Source organism: Giraffa tippelskirchi, chromosome 9 (genome assembly GCF_054371585.1).
Source record: "Giraffa tippelskirchi isolate mGirTip1 chromosome 9, T2T-mGirTip1v1.2.pri, whole genome shotgun sequence".
Taxonomy (NCBI): domain Eukaryota; kingdom Metazoa; phylum Chordata; class Mammalia; order Artiodactyla; family Giraffidae; genus Giraffa; species Giraffa tippelskirchi.
Genome location: NC_137283.1, coordinates 114,245,832 through 114,265,478, shown reverse-complemented (window position 1 = coordinate 114,265,478; position 19,647 = coordinate 114,245,832). Strand labels below are relative to the sequence as shown.

Genomic DNA, 19,647 nt, shown 5'->3' with positions numbered 1-19,647 from the left:
TATATTTCCTTTTTTCCTTTGCTTTTTACTTCTCTTCTTTTCACTGCTATTTTTAAGGCCTCCTCAGACAGCTATTTTGCTTTTTTGCGTTTCTTTTTCTTGAGGATGGTCTTGATCCTTGTCTCCTGTGCAGTATCATGGAGCTCCATCCATAGTTCATCGGGTCCCATCACTTCATGGAAATAGATAGGGAAACAATGGAAATAGTGATAGACTTTATTTTCTTGGGCTCCAAAATCACTGCAGATGGTGACTGCAGCCTTGAAATTAAAAGATGCTTGCTCCTTGGAAATAAAGCTATAACCAACCTAGACAGAATATTAAAAAGCAGAGACATTACTTTACCAACAAAGGTCCGTATTGTCAAAGCTATGGTTTTTTAGTAGTCATGTATGGATGTGAGAGCTGGACTATAAAGAAAGCTGAGCGCTGAAGAAGTGATGCTTTTGAGATGACTCTTGAGAGTCCCTTGGACAGGCAGGAGATCAAACCAGTCAATCCTAAAGGAAATCAACCCTGAATGTTCATTGGAAGGACTGGTGCTGAAGCTGAAGCTTCAATACTTTGGCCACCTGATGTTAAGAACCAACTCATTGGAAAAGACCATGATGCTGGGAAAGATTGAAGGCAGGAGGAGAAGGGGATGACAGAGGATGAGATGGTTGACCAATGACAGACTGACTTGATGGACATGAGTTTGAGCAAGCTCCAGGAGTTGGTGATGGACAAGGAAGCCTGGCATGCTGCAGTCCATGCGGCTGCAAAGAATTAGACATGACTGAGCAACTGAACTGAACTGAACAGAACTTGTTAATCATGACTGCTTCAAATTATTGTAACTTAATCATGGGCAGCACCATTTTTTGCACAGCTTTCCTATAAACTGAGGTTACCGTTTTATCAATGCTCTGTTTTCAATGTTGAACGATTCCTAGCCATTAACTAAATATCCTTGCCCTCTCTGCATTTCTTTTTGTAGATTTCTACTTACCATTTATTATTTTCCCAATTCTCTGAGTTGAGCCTGCCTTTTAGCAAGAGATATTTTCCTCTTTCAAAACAAAATATATTTTAACCTTCAAAATCAGAAAGGCCACCACCTCTATTTATTTTGTTAAACTTGTATTTTATACCATTTCCAGTTGATTTTTCCTGCTGAAAATAAATATTGGCACGTTTCACAGCGTTTGGAAAGAGCTCTGTTCTTTCATCGTGTTAACCTTTAATTATGAAATTCTGGTTTCCTGGAAAGCATTAACAAACCCTCTCTTTTCTTAGGTTCTCCATACAGAGACAAAATCACCATAGCAATTCTTCAGCTGCAAGAGGAAGGCAAGCTGCACATGATGAAGGAGAAGTGGTGGAGGGGCAATGGGTGTCCAGAGGAGGAGAGCAAGGAGGCCAGTGCCCTGGGGGTTCAAAATATTGGTGGCATCTTCATCGTTCTGGCAGCCGGCTTGGTGCTCTCTGTTTTTGTGGCAGTGGGAGAGTTTCTATACAAATCCAAAAAAAACGCTCAATTGGAAAAGGTAAATGTCACTTTTTTGCAACTTAAAACAATTGTTGTTATAATAAAGCCAACCATTTTTTATCTTGCCGACCAAGGGTAATACTTAGAACTGTGACTATTAGCGGTCTTCTGTCACTCGTTATATACAAAGGTTCATAGAACTCAGGATTAGCTTTGTGCTTTTAATTTAAAGGTAATATTTTTAATTGAACTGTTTCAGAACCACCAACTGTTTTCCCTCTTATTAAAGTCTGAAATTGGAGAAACTTTTGCTGCTTGAAGTTCACTGTGATTAGTTTATTGGAAGAATATAATTAATGAAGTAAAACTCAGAAACTGTTATATGAAGAAAAATTTTTCTCTGCAGTTAAGTGCTTTAAGATATGATACTCATTAATAGTTTCAAGTTAGAGAGTAAATATAATTTTTATTTGAAGATTTTTGCTCCAATACATTTTTATTTGAAAAATCTCAAAGCGCGTTGTGGAAATTGTAATGGATATTCTACATTAATGAATATGTGAGAATGTTGTAGGTTTGTTCTTTGCCACTTAATATTATTCTTAGTGCATCTTTTATTGTCTTGCACTTGAGTCTTCAGAAGAATATATATAAACCTCAAAATATAGAGATTATTGCAATTTTCCTTAGGATTTTAATATATTTAATCTTTGTACAAATATCTTTACATTCTATTCTTTAAAAAGTTTGTGAACCTAGTTCACATTATACATTTCTAGTGCTATAATTCCATTAGTTCTATAAATGTATGAATGGATATTTATAGAGAAATCTTTCTTTCGATAGTAAGTGCTACTCTTTAATATAAATGTATGACTCAGAACATAAAATTTGGCTTTAAAATTTTTAAGCCTTTTGAAACTTAGTCTTTTAGTATATAAACATCTCTTTTGTTTTTAACTGAAAAGTAATTTTTTTAATTTCTTAATTTTTAGATGCTGCATCAGAGTGAGATTATATTGTTTTAAATATTTGAAAGGTTTATAAACATTTATTTGGAAATATAAAAGTATAAATATGATGTTTTCCTTCATATTTAATAATTTATGATACAGTTATCTTTTCTGAAATCAAATTTCTGGATACAGCATTCCTACACTTTACTTCACTTAATTAATACACTAAATTCAATTTACTTCACTTAATTTAATTAAGGAAGGTAATTAATTCCTTGAATTTGTGTTAATGACTATTCCAATAGCACCATTCTGTCTATGAGTAAAATAACCTATTAAAAAGTTTGAGAAATTTGGACAATTATATGATTTATTTAATGGCTGTATCTGCTGATCTGACTAAAATATCTTTTGCAACAGATGTGACTGAAAATTAGCTCTAAGTACACTTAAGTCAAATATCTTTTGCAACCAATGTGACTGAAAATTAGGTCTAATACACTTTTTACATTATGATTTTATTATGTCAAAATGAGTTTTGGTGTCAAATCCAAAAATCTAATCAAAGATGAAAGTTATTAAATCTTTAATTTTCATATTTACTATAATTTATCAACAAATGTGATATTTGGTTAGTTAATGCTTAAAATGAGTCCCAAAGTAATATAAGGAACTTAGGTTGTCTGGTTAGAACTTCACATCATCCATATGCAGTAGTTTTCGTTCACTTATAGCTCAGGTTTAAAATAAAACACATACATTAATCTCTTGACAGCATATGATAGTCTATTGCCCTTTTCTCTTTGTATCCTGTTTGTATGATTTACTTGTGCCTTGTCTCTATGTATGATTATTTTATAGCATTAAGGTGTTTTTAAAGGATGGGAATTTACTTTTTGTAGAATCACCTTTATTGTTCTTATAAATAACTAGTTTAGTTGAATTTTTCACATATCAACCAGTTCTCAATTTCTGTGGACTTCTATGACCTTCTTCAACATTAGAAAATGGGAATCAATTGACCCGTTTGGGCTCAAGCATATAAAATATTCTATTGGAAAAAAAGAAAAAAATAAGCTGTTCTGATAGGACTAGAGCATATGAGTCACATCCTCTGATGTCAACATCTCCACAAAGCTTCGTAATGAAGTTCAACTTCTCTAGCTTCTCAGGGGAGACATTTCAGGATCTCTCTCTGTTCATCTTTGTAGTTTTATATTTTGCTTCTCCCCAATTTGTGCCTGTACTGTAACCGCACTAAATTGCTTTCTATTTTCCAAAGTCAGCCAGCTTTTAAAATACTGTTCCCATTTGACCTCAGCAACTTTTGTCCATTTTTATACCCGGCAAATTCCTGCCAGTCATTTTAGATTAGGCATTCAGGACTAGGCATCAACTTGCCGAAAAAGCTTTTCCTAATCAATAGGTATAATGAATCTGTGTACAGGGCACAACTATTTCCACAGGTGGTGTTAGATTTCTATTTTCTATTTCAATGAAATTGCCAACATCCACTGGATCATCAAAAAAGAAAGAGAGTTCCAGAAAAACATCTACTTCTGCTTTATTGACTACGCCAAAGCCTTTGACTGTGTGAATCACAGAAAACTGTGGAAAATTCTTAAAGAGATGGGAATACTAGTCCACCTGACCTACCTCCTGAGAAATCTGTATGCAGGTCAAGAAGCAACAGTTAGAACTGGACATGGAACAACAGACTGGTTCCAAATCGGGAAAGGAGTACGTCAAGGCTGCGTGTTGTCACCCTGCTTATTTAACGTATATGCAGAGTACATCATGAGAAATGCTGGGCTGGATGAAGCACAAGCTGGAATCAAGATTGCCGGGAGAAATATCAATAACCTCAGATATGCAGATGACAGTACCCTTATGGCAGAGAGAGAAGAACTAAAGAACCTCTTGATGAAAGTTAAAGAGGAGAATGAAAAAGCTGGCTTAAAACTCAGCATTCAAAAAACTAAGATCATGGCATCTGGTCCAATCACTTCATGGTAAATAGATGGGGAAACAATGGAAACAGTGAGAGACTTTATTTTGGGGGGGCTCCAAAATCACTGCAGATAGTGACTGCAGCCATGAAATTAAAATTAAATTGCTCCTTGAAAGAAAAGCTATGATCAACCTAGACAGCATATTAAAAGGTAGAGACATTACTTTGTCAACAAAGGTCCATCTCCCAGTGCTATGGTTTTTCCAGTAGTCATGTATGGATGTGAGAGTTGAACTATAAAGAAAGCTGAGCACCGAAGAATTGATGCTTTTGAACTGTGGTGTTGGAGAAGACTCTTAAGAGTCTCTTGGACTGCAAGGAGATCAAACCAGTCAATCCTAAAGGAAATCAGTCCTGGATATTCATTGAAAGGACTGGTGCTGAAGCTGAAGCTTCAGTACTTTGGCCACCTGATGCGAAGAACTGACTCATTGGAAAAGACCCTGATGCTGGGAAAGATTTAAGGCAGGAGGAGAAGGGGACAACAGAGGATGCGATGGTTGGACGGCATCACCAATTCGATGGACATGAGTTTGAGCAAGCTCCAGGAGTTGGTGATGGACAGGTAAGTCTGGCGTGCTGCAGTCCATGGGGTCACAAAGAGTTGGACATGACTGAGTGACTGAATTGAACTGATTTAAAAGAAAACCATATGACTCTATCTGTGACACTTCATTTTGTAAAAAAAGCTTAGCTGACTTCAGAAACTATCCTCATTCCAAAAACATTTGCTGCTCCTTTGAGAAAGTTGGGAATGTGTTTTATCCATTTCAAACAAGATCCATTCTTTCCTCTGTAAAGCCTTTGACATGCGTTCTTCCTTGAAAGTGAAAGCGAAAGTATAGTCACTCAGTCCTGTGCAGCATTTTGTGACCCCATGGACTGTAGCCTGCCAGGCTCCTCTGTCCAAGGAATTCTCTAGGCAAAAATACTGGAGTGAGTTGCCTTTTCCTTCTCCAAGGGATTTTCCTCACCCAGGGATCAAAGATGGGTCTTCCTCTTGGCAGGCAGATTCTTTACCATCTGAGCCATGAGGGAAAATTAGCTCATTATTTTATTCATATTTTTGTATTTCTGGTGTGTGTGGGGGGTCCCTCTTTCCCTATTAGATTCTTACCTCTTAATTCCTTTAGGAAAAGGAACTAGTGAGTTTGATTTTCATCTACATATCTCAGACAGTTTCTGTTGGTTGTAAGACTCTTTCTTCCTTTTTTATATTTCTCTGTTTTCCTCCTTCCTTCCTATTCTCTCTCTTTACCTGTTAAATGATGAAACTGATTTCAGAAACTTAGAAAGGTTGATCATAAAGAATAAAAAATAACTATGTTTTCACATAATTCAAAAGAAATATGTTTAAAGAGTAAATAAATAATAGGTTTATTAGATGTGATCCATTTTATTTATTGTGATAATTTATGTTCTTGAGCTTCATTCCTCTTCATTTTTCCTGAGAAAAATATTTTACTTTGTTGGGCTATATGGTTTAACACCTTAGTTGATTTATTAAAATTAGCTGTGAAATATTCCTAGATTTTATTGCAAAATATGCATGTGAGTGTACAGAAATTTAGTTTATTTGCACTTATAACTTGTGTCTTTAATTGAGATTTTTAGATTTTAAAACCAAAGTAAATATTTTTAAAATTATTCATTTACTCAATAATTATTTATTGAGAACCAAGTGCACAATTAATTGTATTTGCACATTGGAAGTAAGCAAGTATATATTATTCATAATTCCAGCTCCCAAATACTTTATCTCTTATCCCTTTTTCTTTCTCCATTTTATTTCTTCTTTCTTTAATTCACAATATTCTAGTAGTTTTAAAAAGAACAAATGAAAATTTCTATCTTTATCTAAATAAGCTGGTGGATATGATATACATGCAATCCAGTTGAAAATGAAGTTTATGTATAAAATTTATGAATAACTAATATTTTACCTTTCAAGTCTTACCTCTGATAATGATGATAAAATTAGTGACTATTATTATTTAAAGGTGACAATAAAATGTCTTTTATAGTACATATTTTGTAAGATATTAAAGGATCACACTGGTCTTAATGACTATAATGTTTTTATTTTTCTGAGTTGTTTGAGAACTAAGTGTACTATAAGAATGTGTTATTTTTAAATGAGGGCAGGTTAAACTAAAAAGAGAAGATAATGCTGAAATATGTAGACCTTATAAAAATATAAAAATTGTAAGCTGCATCCCTTTCGAATAACCACAAGATGATGTATTATAATTTTTTAAAATACTTAGTGGTTTTAATTTTGATGCAAATATTAATACTTCAAGGATATATTGCTTTTCACATTTATTCAAACTTGTAAACTGAATAGGTGTTTTGTTTTGGGTTTTTTTTGATGGTTTTCACCATATAACCTGACCATTACGAAAGTTACTTAAAAAGTTTTTCAATTTGGAACATGTTTTAAAAATAACTAATCAACGTGCATTTTCTAATTTTCTTTTTGCCTTATATTTTCCTTGAATTTACAAATGTTAGTGCTTGAGGTTCATTCAGTAAGTAATTCAAGAAACTGTTGCACATCTTAGGCAATTATCAATGCATTTCAGGTAACAAAGACTTGTTTGAAGTAGTCTGTGTTTACCTTTTAAATCTTACTTATAACTGAAAAAACTTGCTTAATATTTAGAATTTTAATTCCTCTGGTAACATATTTTTATGATAATACATTTATTTTTATAAGTATGAGTTATAAATTACTGTAATAATTTTATAATACTATTTTATGATAATTATTGTTTATTAATTTATGTTTGGAATTGTTCATCATTTCTTAAATTTTTGAACATGTTCACTTTTAAAAGCTATATATAATTCTGCCTTCTTTTGATTTCCAATGAGAATGGTAGTATAACTTACATAGTTGGACCTTTTGTTTCTGTGTGATACATATATAAATAGATTTATTTCCATGTAACTGAAATAGATTTGCCTGTACAAAATGTTCCTATTGAACATCAGGTTGAATGTGAATATTTGAGTTTCTTGATATGAAAAAATAATAAAATATTCCCTTTCTATTATTTAAGCATAAATAAAATATAGTAAATACATCTTAGAAATAAAAATATATAAATTATTGCTGGATATTGAATTTCTAAGCTACATTCCGTGTCTTGGATACATATTTTGTGCTTTCCTGCAAGGTGATTAAAGTACATTTTAAGAGCTATTTTGTACAGTTGTTTATCAGGACATAGTATATTTTAGTGTACGTAGTTGTTTGTATTATAGAACACTGGTAAATCTTATCAACAATAATCTTTATATAATGTGGTGATTTTCAGCCATTGAAAATTAAAAAAAGTTTTGAGAGCACATAGAATGTTCTTCAGTGTATAGTTAATAAGAAATGTAGCAGGCAGTTGTAACTCGTAGAAGGACAAATGAATGAAACAAAGAAATATGAGGAATAAGAAGAAAATCATAGTGGTTTAGTTAAAACTTGCAAGACTAGAGATTTTGTATGAAAGATTATTCAGAGGAAAAACACTTTTCAAAGCTGGCTGAATATGTATTTCATGGAACCAGGAGAATTAAAACAAGTTGTTCACAAATCCTTATGCGCAAATTGCTTCCAGAATGCTGAAGAATTAGTTCTAACAGAAATAATGCTTCATAAAAGAAGACATTTATTGGATAAGATATATGAAAGCAAACATTGTCATAAATCATCAATAAAGATTTTATTACAATATTTACATTTTTCCAAATAATACTTACTTACAAACCATGGAATATTTGTACTTTTCATATAGGGACTTTGTATTTAATATATGGAGTTTTAACTGTTAACATTCTAAGTACATTTTTAATATAAAATCTAGCTATAAATCATGTTGCTACTCAAAAGTTAAAAGTGACAAATAAACTTTGGACAAAAGTGTATTTTGTCTTGTTTTTATGTTACCACCTTTCTCTGAGAGCAGAGCATCTCTCATTTTCCACTGATAACCTCTATAGGGACTAACTGGATGGCTCCAAAAAATACTTTTTATATATAAACATAAAATAACACTTCGATTGCTAATCTTCATTTTGCTCACTAAGTAGTTGCAAAACAGCAAAAGGAGTTTAAAGTCATTCATTTATGATAACTCATACTCTTTTAATGCCCATAATGCTTTAAAACAAGATTATAGCTGGTTTTCATAAATGACCTTAGAATTTTTAAAGTGTAATATGTCATGTGAGTACAAAGTTACTCTGAGAGCTATGCAAAGATTATTATCCATATTGTGCAGAAGAGGATAAGTATCTCAAGGGTCAAGTATGTTTCTCAAGGTGAAATATGCCTAGACTAATTCTGTTTACACCACAGAACACTACAGGACATGGAAGTAAAACATTTAGTTATTTTTCTTGACAGGTTTTATCCCTGATGTTGTGTTGACAGAATGTACAGAGTAGGAGTTTGAGTTAGATAAACAGACTGTGGGCTTTGATCTGAGCCCTGGATAGTTATTTCACTTTCTAGGACATTATGCATGAGTTTTGAAATTAAAAAAAAAAGAAAAGAAAAGACTTGGAATCATTCTTCAAGTGTGTTCAACTTTGGATTATATTAATCTTTCTATATATCTTTTAAATAAATGAATGGGTTACAAATACACCATAAATTAAAATGTTTTAGAAGTTAATATAGTTAACATATATAGAGCTCTTTGCATGTCTGGCATATACTAGGAAGCTTTCATTATAATATAATTATTATTTTTACTTATAAAGCTGATACATTTTAACTGCTGTACTTTAAAGGAAAGAGAGCTTTCCTGGAATTAAGCGTTAGTTATTTGGATGTCACATACTTTGTTGAAAAATTGTTATTATCATGACTACTAGCAAGAATATGATTAACATTGCTTTTTCTTAAAATTCATTTCACAGCTATATCGACTAAAATGGTGTTGAAGCTTGTCAGACCTAATTTATTGATTTTTCTAACTTAAGTAAGGGAGGTGTAAAGATGTATAATGATGCCCCATTTTTCTCTGTCTCATTTATTTGCAAAATGCAATATAAAGTTATTCAGTAATTATTTCTGTAAGAGTCAAGGTTTCTGAGAATATTTTAATCTTTGGTTATGTTTATCATTGTAAAATAATCCAGGGTAAAGCATAGGAAGCTTTGTCATTTTATTTATTGAGAAAAAATAATTTAGTGCCATAATTTTTTCTGATTTATTATTTAGTATTCAAAAATTCCCATTTGTTAAGAATAGAGTCCGGGTAAAAAAAAACTTAGCAAAATTCAAATCACTGTTAGTGAGGCAGGCTAATATAATAACACACAGAATGGAAGTCAAGAGAACAGTATTCCTCTTTTAGTTAGAATATCAAAGTGTGCATACCTGTCTGACTAGTGCATAGCATATTTAAATAATATATACATACATATATGTATATATGGACTTTTTAAAAAGAGTACTACTCTAAAACTAAGCATCAAGATCAAAGTTTTATATGAGTTTCTTAGCTAGTCATTTTTAATCTCTCATTGCTTCACTGTTACATTCATACAGCTTTAGGTAAATCCATACTTCTGATGGATAGCACTAGCTATTTGATATTTTTAAAAGACTGCCAATTAAAGATTAAAATCAAAAGAAATGGGCCTTTTAAATGACATTTATCTTCCTTATTCAGTACACCAACATTTATATAAAATGTTGCATATTGTATCCAATATGCTTTTTATTTCCCTTTAGTTATTATTTAGTTAATTTAAGTTTTACCTAAAGTGGAACAATTTTACACAGGGATTAATTACAGTGACTGTTTGGATTTGTCTCTACCACATGTGATCTGGAATTCTTGGTCAAATGGCCTACAGCATCAGAAATTAATTAGAAAATGTCTGAGAATGAATGAGGTATCCATAATCAGTGAACAAATAATTTAAATGACAAACAAAACAAAACATTTTGGTTGAGAGATGCTAGTATATATTAGGAAATTGCACTACAAAGTCTCTTAGAAGCAGTTTCAAGATGTTTTAATAGGCTTCAATTAGAAACTGTACACAAAAATGGTTGGAAATTATTCTGAATATTGGAATATCATTTAGTTAATTTTATACTCTCAAAAAATAAGACAGTAAGATGTATAGAATAGTTTCCTCCTTAAAAAATAAATACTAAATAGAGACCTAATAATAGCCTATGTATTTATGATTATTTCTCCTTTAATTGGTATATTATTATTATGTATTCAACATGAAAGTGATGAGTTTCATAGTTTAAAAAATTAAACTTATATTTCATCAGTTGCTATTTTTTTTAAAAGACACTGCTAAACACAAAGGATTTAACTTAAAAATGAAGTTTAAATATGTTACTGTTCAATGTGGAGCATGTTTGCAACTAGATTTCTAATACTAAAAAAATTTATGTGCTTCTCAAAGTGCTGTCACGTCATGTATCATATAAACATATCTATAAATTAGACAGTTAAGCTAATAAGATTAAATTGTTCTATAACACCACGAATGATATTCTTGAGAACATTTATCTGTGGACTCTTTATGTGTTGTCTTATACGTAAAATAAAATAGCTTGTTTAAAAGGCAATGTAAATTTAACCAAATTCATTATTTTTAAGGTTTCCAGACCTTCATTGTTTCAAGAATTAGAGATGTGTAATACAGGTTGCCTCATTAAATATAGTGAATTTTATAACGAGTTTAACTAATTTAAATGCAATTATACATGCTAACAGCTCAAAGATTTAAATTTTCATTTTCAGGAATCTTCTATTTGGTTAGTGCCACCCTACCATCCAGACACTGTTTAGTAAACTTTTGAAACTTACTAAAAGAGGTTTTTAATAATGGTTAGTATCCTTACGCCTTTTTTTCTTTTTGTAGTCTGTCATATTGTGCAGAAACATTTTTGTTGTTGTTTTCACCCTAAGAAACTTACTTTGACACAATTTGTGTGTTTCTGTCCCTAAGAAGTGATTTGAAAAGCATGGTTGTTTTCTTCCGCCACCTTTTCCTCTCTTCCTCTCTCTTTTATTCTTTCTTCTCCTACTCCCTCCTCCTCCTCAGCTCCCTTCTTCTTCATTATAACTTCATTATAACTCAGGAAATTCCTGTCAAGTGCATTTAGGTTTTTCAAAAGGACATGTAAAAAATTCTGATCATGATATGAAGTAGGAAACACTATTTGTCTCTATCAAATGACAAGTTAGAAGTTTAAAAATCAGACATAGTAATTTTTTGGCAACGTACAGCACAGAGAAACAGCTATATTTCACAATCATCTGTACAGTTTCAATTTTAGGTTCTTACAGAGATCAAGATACAGAATTTACATTTTAAAACTTTAAAAAAAATTTTTTCAAATATGTTTGCTTTAGTGATACAAGTGAACCATACTTTATGATATCATTAATTTTTTTTTAATTTGTCAATGTTGACTCCAAATTTTTGCTCAAATCTAAAGATTTTCACAGTTTTGTGAAGGATTGGAAATATTATATAAGTAAGAAAAACTTACAGTCTCATGGTGACTGTATTAGAACCCAAGATAATACATTTTTTTTAGGTAAAACTTATATTGATAAATCAAAAAGAACTGTCAAAGTCAGCTTATTTAGAGAAAAAATTAGCAAAAGTGGTAACATGATATTATAATCAAAACTACTGATTGACTGCTTAAAGCTTGCTTGATTAAATTTTTTACTTTCTAATGACTTAAGAAAATAGAGAAAGCCTAAAATGATAATGGCGGGATTACATGTTTACAATTTTCAGAGTTTCTAAATTTGTAAATATCATTTACTTAAGATAATTTTAAATTATTTATGCTTGATTGGGGCAGGATATATGCTTATAATTTATATTAATCAGTATTACAAGTTTTATATTACATAAAATTGCTTTAAAAGAGTTTAAATGTATTTATTTATAGTCTGAAGTTAAGTATAGGCTATTAATACAATTTACTTCCTAACTAACTAGAAATAAAATTGAATCAGTTCAATCGTAGCTGAATAGTTACGCATATTTGTAAGATTTTTTCCTGAGAAAATCAGTTGTTTAGACCACTCTCTTACTATGGATAAAATATCTTTATTTTATCACTTTTGAAATCAATATAATCATGGTATCTAAAAACTGAGTTTGCCAAAGAGAATGTTATAAATTTTTTAACATTTGGGAAATTTAGTTATTTTAAATGAAGGCTTATTTCAAACAATTCAACATTATTCACATCCTATAACATTTTTAAAGTGTTGATGGCATCAAGTTCTAACATTGTTATATTATCTAATCAATTCTTCTGTTAAATGTTTCAACAGAGAACCAAGACTAAGTTACCTCAAGACTATGTATTCCTCCCTCTTTTGGAGTCAGATTTTTCCATTTCTGCAGTGTTGTCATCATCACCATCTTCATCATCATTTTCATCATGTTCTTAATAAGTACATCTAATAGTAGGTATTAAGCAACAAGAAACACTGTGTCCATATACTGGCTATCAGGTGTCATATAGATCCTTTAATAGAAACAGAATCTGTGAATTTCAAAACCATATAATTGAACACATAATAAATAATACATAGAAATAACTCTGCAGTTAGTTGGGAATTCATGTGTAGCATTTAATCATCTCCCATGACAAACACTAATAAATTAATATTTTTATTAATTTAATGTTATTAAACAAATAACAAAGTTTTATCTGATTAATTAGCTTGCTTGTATACAGTATATTTTACTAAGCTTCTGAAAAAAGAATTTTTAAGCAATTGAATTGCAAGCATTGTTAAAAAAGAATTAAAATATTAAGGTCATGTATGGCTATTGTTAATTTGGTCAACATGTGTACAAATCAGTGCTGTGAGCACTTGATATCTACTCTTTACAATTCAATGAGAGGGAAACATGGAAGCCCTAGAGGCCAGACAGAGAAACATGATAGTGAGGGAAAAATAGTAAATTGAGTAGATACAATAAGCCTGGTCAATTGGAAAGTGGTTCCTGAATAAGTTAAAATTTAAGTCATGTCGGGAGGTAAGGGATAAAGCTGGACTGATGTGAAAAATGAAAGAATTCTGCTGAGTACCAGAGCAAGAAGAAACAAAGGAGAAAAACTTTGGAGGTCCAAAGAGAAGCATGTGTGTAAAGAAAAAAAAAAAAGAAGAAGAGGAATAGGTTGGGGGAGAGATAAGGTAAAATTAACTCAGAGAGGTCATGATGGAAAAAACAGATTTGAATTTCGCCTGTTTATCGGTCAAGAAAATACTATTAATAACTGATGTTAAAAACAATAGATTATTATTGATAATTGTGAGAATTTCAGGAATAGCCAAGGCATAGATTTGCGATGATCACTAAGGAAACTCTTCAACAATCCAAAGAAGAAAAATGAGAATATAGCCAGGAATGGACAAGAAGCTATCAGGGCAGGATCAAAAAACATACCATTGGGTATCAGAATATCTTGCTGGAGGTGCAGTTGTGAGCTGCATAAAGTGAGTTATCCTCTGTCATATAGATGCCCAACTTAATTCAGTATTAGTTTGTGTCACAAAAGGTGATATATGAAAAGTATTTTAAAAAATATAAGGCATGTATATGGTATTAACCATTTTTATCCTATATTATTTTGGAATTTGGTTCAGTTCAGTTCAGTTGCTCAGTAGTGTCCGACTCTTTGCGACACCATGGACTACAGCACACCAGGCTTCCCTGAACATCACCAACTCCCGAAGCTTGCTTTTGGATTTTGGAATTAGCCTAAGATGATAAACAGCAAAGAAGCAACACAAAATGCAAAAAAAAAAAAAAAAAAAGACTTCACATGCATATTTGATTAGGTTTATTTCATTATGTTTTCATATCACTTTTTGGAATTGTGTAAATTTTTCATTCTTGTCCACATTTTTAGTTGTTGTCCACATTTTTAGTTCTTGCAAAAAAATAGCCTAAGTCTTAAACCATCTGAATGTCAACAATATGCAACTGGTTCATGAATTTGATTTATATGTAACTAACACATGTATCTCAATTAGATGGAGAGGGAGACTAACAAGTTTCTGTCTTATGTTTTCAATCTGTAATAGGAATTTGAGGAGCGGGTAATAAGTTTGAGGCATATAGAATTTCTGGCAAATCTATTGCCAATGAAATAGGAATTAAAAAAAATATATATATATATATAGGGTCATTTTTTCTTCATGGAATAAATTATTTATTAGTCCTCAGTTGTCAACTTGATGATGCCAAAAATTTAGTTAATATTTGTGCATGGATTTTTAAATGTGATACAATGTCATTTCATGATTAGGTCATATGTGTTTGTAATCTTCACCAATAGTTTTATAGGCATGATCACAAAAAGATATAATGAATACCAAAAATAATTTTCCATATTTTATGTCTAAATGTGTGAGTGCTATTTTTGTTCTGTTTTGAAAGGCAAAATGAAGAATCCATGTTTAAAGAAAATTTTCATATCTAACATTATGATCTAAAAGCCAGTACATATTGTCTAGTTTTTTTTAATAGCATGGATGGATTTCTGATAACTGATTGGTTTATACGTGCTTGTATTTAAATTTTAAGGTAGATTATATCTTTTCATGTTAATCAATTATATATCTTAAAACATCTTTCAACTTATGTGTAATGTATGCATTCCTAGCTGGCAGTTCACTATCAGGTGGAGATTTTCTTTAAACTTGCCCACTTTGATAAAATACTTTAATTATCATGTTTTGAGTATTAAAAGTGGAATAATTTGATACAACCATTATAATGGAATTTTTCAAAACTTCAAGGCTGCTATGTTGACAAATCTGTTGAGACTGAATTTAATATTGTTTCAGGACCATTGCAGTCGATGTGTTTGTAATATTTCCTTTTCTGTGTTATTCTGTAGAGGTCCTTCTGTAGCGCCATGGTAGAGGAACTGAGGATGTCCCTGAAGTGCCAGCGTCGGTTAAAACACAAGCCACAGGCCCCAGTTATTGTGAAAACAGAAGAAGTTATCAACATGCACACATTTAACGACAGAAGGTTGCCAGGTAAAGAAACCATGGCATAAAGCTGGGAGGCCAAACACCCAAGCACAAACTGTCGTCTTTTTTTCCAAACAGTTTAGCGAGAATGTTTCCTGTGGAAATATGCAACCTGTGCAAAATAAAATGAGTTACCTCATGCCGCTGTGTCTATGAACTAGAGACTCTGTGATCTAAGCAGTTTCAATGATCAGACGTGATTTATAAACATCATGGATCAACCGAGTTACACGGGGTTACACTGTTTATCATGGGTTCCTCCCTTCTTCTGAGTGAATGTTACATAACCATTTTGTGGCTGGTTTCAAATGCAGTCCGGGAAGAAATTACAGGTTCCTTTTGAGGTTCAACTGTTGCCAGGAGATGGAATATCAATGCCCCAAGGGTAACCAGAGGAAAAAAATCATTAAGAATAAAAATACTTGGAATCAGCAAAAACTGTAGTGTTACAAGAAACAGTTAAGTCTTCTGAACACCCAGATAAGAGGGTGATGATGTCACTAGCCCCCAGCTACTCAATATAATGGTCATCTGAATAGACAATATGTGCTTATAGGATGTGAAGAAATGTAAAGCAAAACAAATCTGAATTTCATGGCAAGTGGAATATAAAGCAGATCTTCATCAGTGTTTTTCTTTCTTTCTTTGTTTTTTTGACAGTCTGTGTCACTGATTGAAATAGAAGTGTCAAATTACCAAGGCAATAATGTTTTTTCTTATATTCACTGTGGCAGGAGATTTAACATGTATCTCGACCAAATCCCTACCTATTCCACACCCTTTCCCCAACCTCACACCAAGAATAAAAAAGCAACACATGGTTCAGAGATTCTGAATTAAAATGGATGATGTTTTGCAATCTTTGTCTTAAGCTGTAAAGGAGGGCTGAGTATTGATAGTTCTGTGGAAGACTGAAACTTTCATTCTAACATTCAGACATGTTAATCCAAAACTTCCTTCCTGCTATAAATGAACTTGATGGAGCCTGGGCAGATCTCAGTGACAGGAGAAAGGGGACTGGTCATCTAAAGAGAAGTATGTGTGGTGAACTCTGACGTGGACTGCATTTATCAATACAGTCACAATGTTAAATGAACAAAATCCTTGAGCAGTTTTTTTCAAAAAAATGTTCAGGTTTATTTGTGGAAATGCAAGATTTCTATGAAAATAGTTTTTGTATGGAAATTTTTGTAATACTTTTTATCAACAAAATAAGAACACGTGTTCCTGTCAGGGGTGTGATGTCGAGCGTGAATGGTAGTGCGGTGCACCACCAACGTTTGGTGAAAACTATTTTTATCAAGAAAATAAGGAGTCATAGAAGAGAAATATTTTCAAGTTAGATAATATAAAAGCTAGGTGCACTACCACCACTGCTTACCATGCCACACCCCTGGTTTCCAGGAGGCTGATAACATACTGTAATGAACAATTGTGTGTAAAATGGTAAAAGACACAGACCTCTTGACAACATTGTGATAACAGTTGAGTGCACACAGTTTGCTGTTTGAATCCAATGCACAAAATTTAAAAAATCATTAAAATTATGTCCATTTTACTTTCAGCTTTGACTTTCATTTTTCTCTAATATGGGTAAATGAATGCACTATTTGTTCTTTGCGTGAAGGGAAGTATACTTCCTGAATCCTTCCAGGTCATCAAGGATGACCACTTCAAAACTACTTGGGGAAAAGAAGAAAAAAGGAAGGTTAAAAGCTGGACCAGAATATAAAATGTAATCTTCAGGCTTAGGATAGTTCAAATGTGAAAAATAACAGTTTTAGAGGATACAGTCATGATCTTAGCTCTTCTGTGAGTGGACATTGATTATGTCCATAATGTTGTATAAGACAGTATAGTGATTGTGATATTATATGTGAAGTTCAACTCATGTCCAATTTAAGAATTCATTGCACATTCATAATTTAATTCAGCAAAGGGAGAGGAAGAGATAGGCTCAATATCAACAATAAATTAAAAAAAAAACCTCATTTTAGTTAGAATTCCTATCCAAAAACAAAAAACAAAAAACATAAATTGCTAATAGCCATTACTTAAAAATTCAATTTCTACGTGTTTTCAAAATTTCTAGTGTCAGGATTAGGTTAAATTTCATATTTCAGGGACAATTATGTCCCAAAATTTAGTTTTAGGGAGTTGCACAGTTGCTGTTACAAATCTCAACATTTTTTTTTATTGGTAAATAACCTCAAATATCATAGCTCATAAAATGTTCAGATTTTGGTCTGAATATTAAGCTTTTACTCAATTAGATTCTAATCAGATTTTAAAGTACTTTTAAATTTCAATTCTTCATTATATTACACGCTTAATAGGCAGAAAATGATGACTATTTTTTAAAGTCTGGAATTAATTATTTATATCTTTGGTATGATCTGATAATTTAGGAATTAACTTAAAAAGTTCAAAAAGTATAAAAAATTCTGCTGTATTTTAACTCCAAAGGTTATTTGGAATATAAAAATGATGTATAATATTCAATTTTTATCCATTTCCTGAAAGGTTTCTACATTAGTGCCAAAATAGATATTGCTCTATTCATTGTGTACTTATACATATATGAAGTATTATTCCTAATTTTATTAAAATTTGGTTACTTTCAAAATAATTTCAACCAGTGAAAGAACATCTCTTCTCTGTGGAAAGGCAGTATATTGGCATAAGATTATTTTCCAGTGTCTACCACTCAAATTGTAAGAAGAAGAAGAAATGCCTGTTCTAGTTGACAACATTACCTGATGACTCCAAGTAATCAGTGGAGATACATACACCACAAACAAATAACTCTAGCCACTGTGGAACTGGGGGAGGATATATTTATACATATCACCACTGACTAATGCTAATCAGATAAAAACATCAGGATTTATATTCAGTATATTTCATAGATAATTAATCCTAACAGCTACGAGAATGCCACAGAGATATATTTATTTATTTACAACTGAATAACCCTAATCATTATGGGAGCACCAAGGGAATAGATTCTATTTTACAAACATGTAAAATGGATAAGGATATTTTATAAATTAAAATCTTTCAAAAATTTTTCAGTTAAGTTATATATTTTTAAGAACAAGTTCCTTGTTATTATTAAATGAGTTTATGTGCTAAACACTAATGCTTTTAAAGAATTTTAGCACAGTGCTTTTAAATGTTTGTTTATTAGGAAATATGAATACAGCCAATTGTGTACAATGCATACGTATAAAGGGAATCATGGCATCAGATGTAGAATAGAATCATAGCATCAGGCTGTAGTGTGCACCAAAGATTGTCACTGGGAGTGGGCTATTCTATTCCAAGACTAGGCTTACTGACAGTCACTTCCAACACTGAGGTGTAAATATAAGCAGAATAGAGATAAGAGAGTTCCCAGCTGCTTCAGGAAAGAGAACATGAAAGGTACAGGAATAACTTCATTTGTTTCTGATCAAGGCAAGCAAGGTATGGAAAACAATATGGGCTAGGCTCACTTAGGAATTTTGTCCTCAGTTTAAAAGATGATACAATGGCAGTTGGCTCAGGGGTAAAGAATCTGCCTGCCAATGAAGGTGACTCAGGAGTTGTGAGTTTGATCCCTAGGTCAGGAAGATCCCCTGGAGTAGGAAATGGCAACCCACTCCAGTATTCTTGCCTGGAGAATCTCATGGACAGAGGAGCCTAATGGGATACAGTCCATAGGGTCGCAAAGAGTCACACTCAACTGAGTGACTGAGCATGCACACAGACACAATGGCAGTAAGAACATGGTCTTGAAGGTCTTGAGTGTATCTGTAATTTGAATCCTATTGCTGTACTATTGACTCACTCTTGGACAGCCCTTTGTGTCTGCAGCACAATCATTATAGAGAGATTTCTCTCTTTTCTTGCCTTCTGGGGATTTCCTTAATTTCTCTACCATGTTGGATCCCCTGTTGCCTCTAACAGATGTTCTCCCTTTCCTAGGTTTATCTCTAATTTTGATGAATTCTAAAGAAGGACCACCTCAGAGGTCAAGTTTTTGATATTCCAGTCTAAAAAATGGTTTTATTCTACTCTCATATAAATAATTATTAGTTTTTTGGGGTGTAGAATTCTAAGTTGAAAATAATTTTCTTAGATAAATTTGAAAACCTTCTTTCA

General features: G+C 32.1%; 1 protein-coding gene across 4 annotated transcripts in view; it reads left to right on the top strand.

Moving 5' to 3' along the window:
- Positions 1 to 17,066, top strand: part of GRIK2 (glutamate ionotropic receptor kainate type subunit 2) — an 840,407-nt gene extending 823,341 nt beyond the window's left edge. For 3 of the 4 annotated variants that reach the window (XM_081530944.1, XM_081530945.1, XM_081530943.1), the window contains 3 exons: positions 1,279 to 1,529; positions 12,778 to 12,912; positions 15,363 to 17,066. In XM_081530944.1, the coding sequence (XP_081387070.1) occupies positions 1,279 to 1,529; positions 12,778 to 12,897 (371 nt within the window). In that variant the 3' untranslated portion in view covers positions 12,898 to 12,912; positions 15,363 to 17,066. The remainder of the gene's footprint in view (positions 1 to 1,278; positions 1,530 to 12,777; positions 12,913 to 15,362) is intronic. The other variant, XM_081530942.1, reaches the window with a different exon arrangement.
- The last annotated feature ends 2,581 nt before the right edge of the window (positions 17,067 to 19,647 follow it).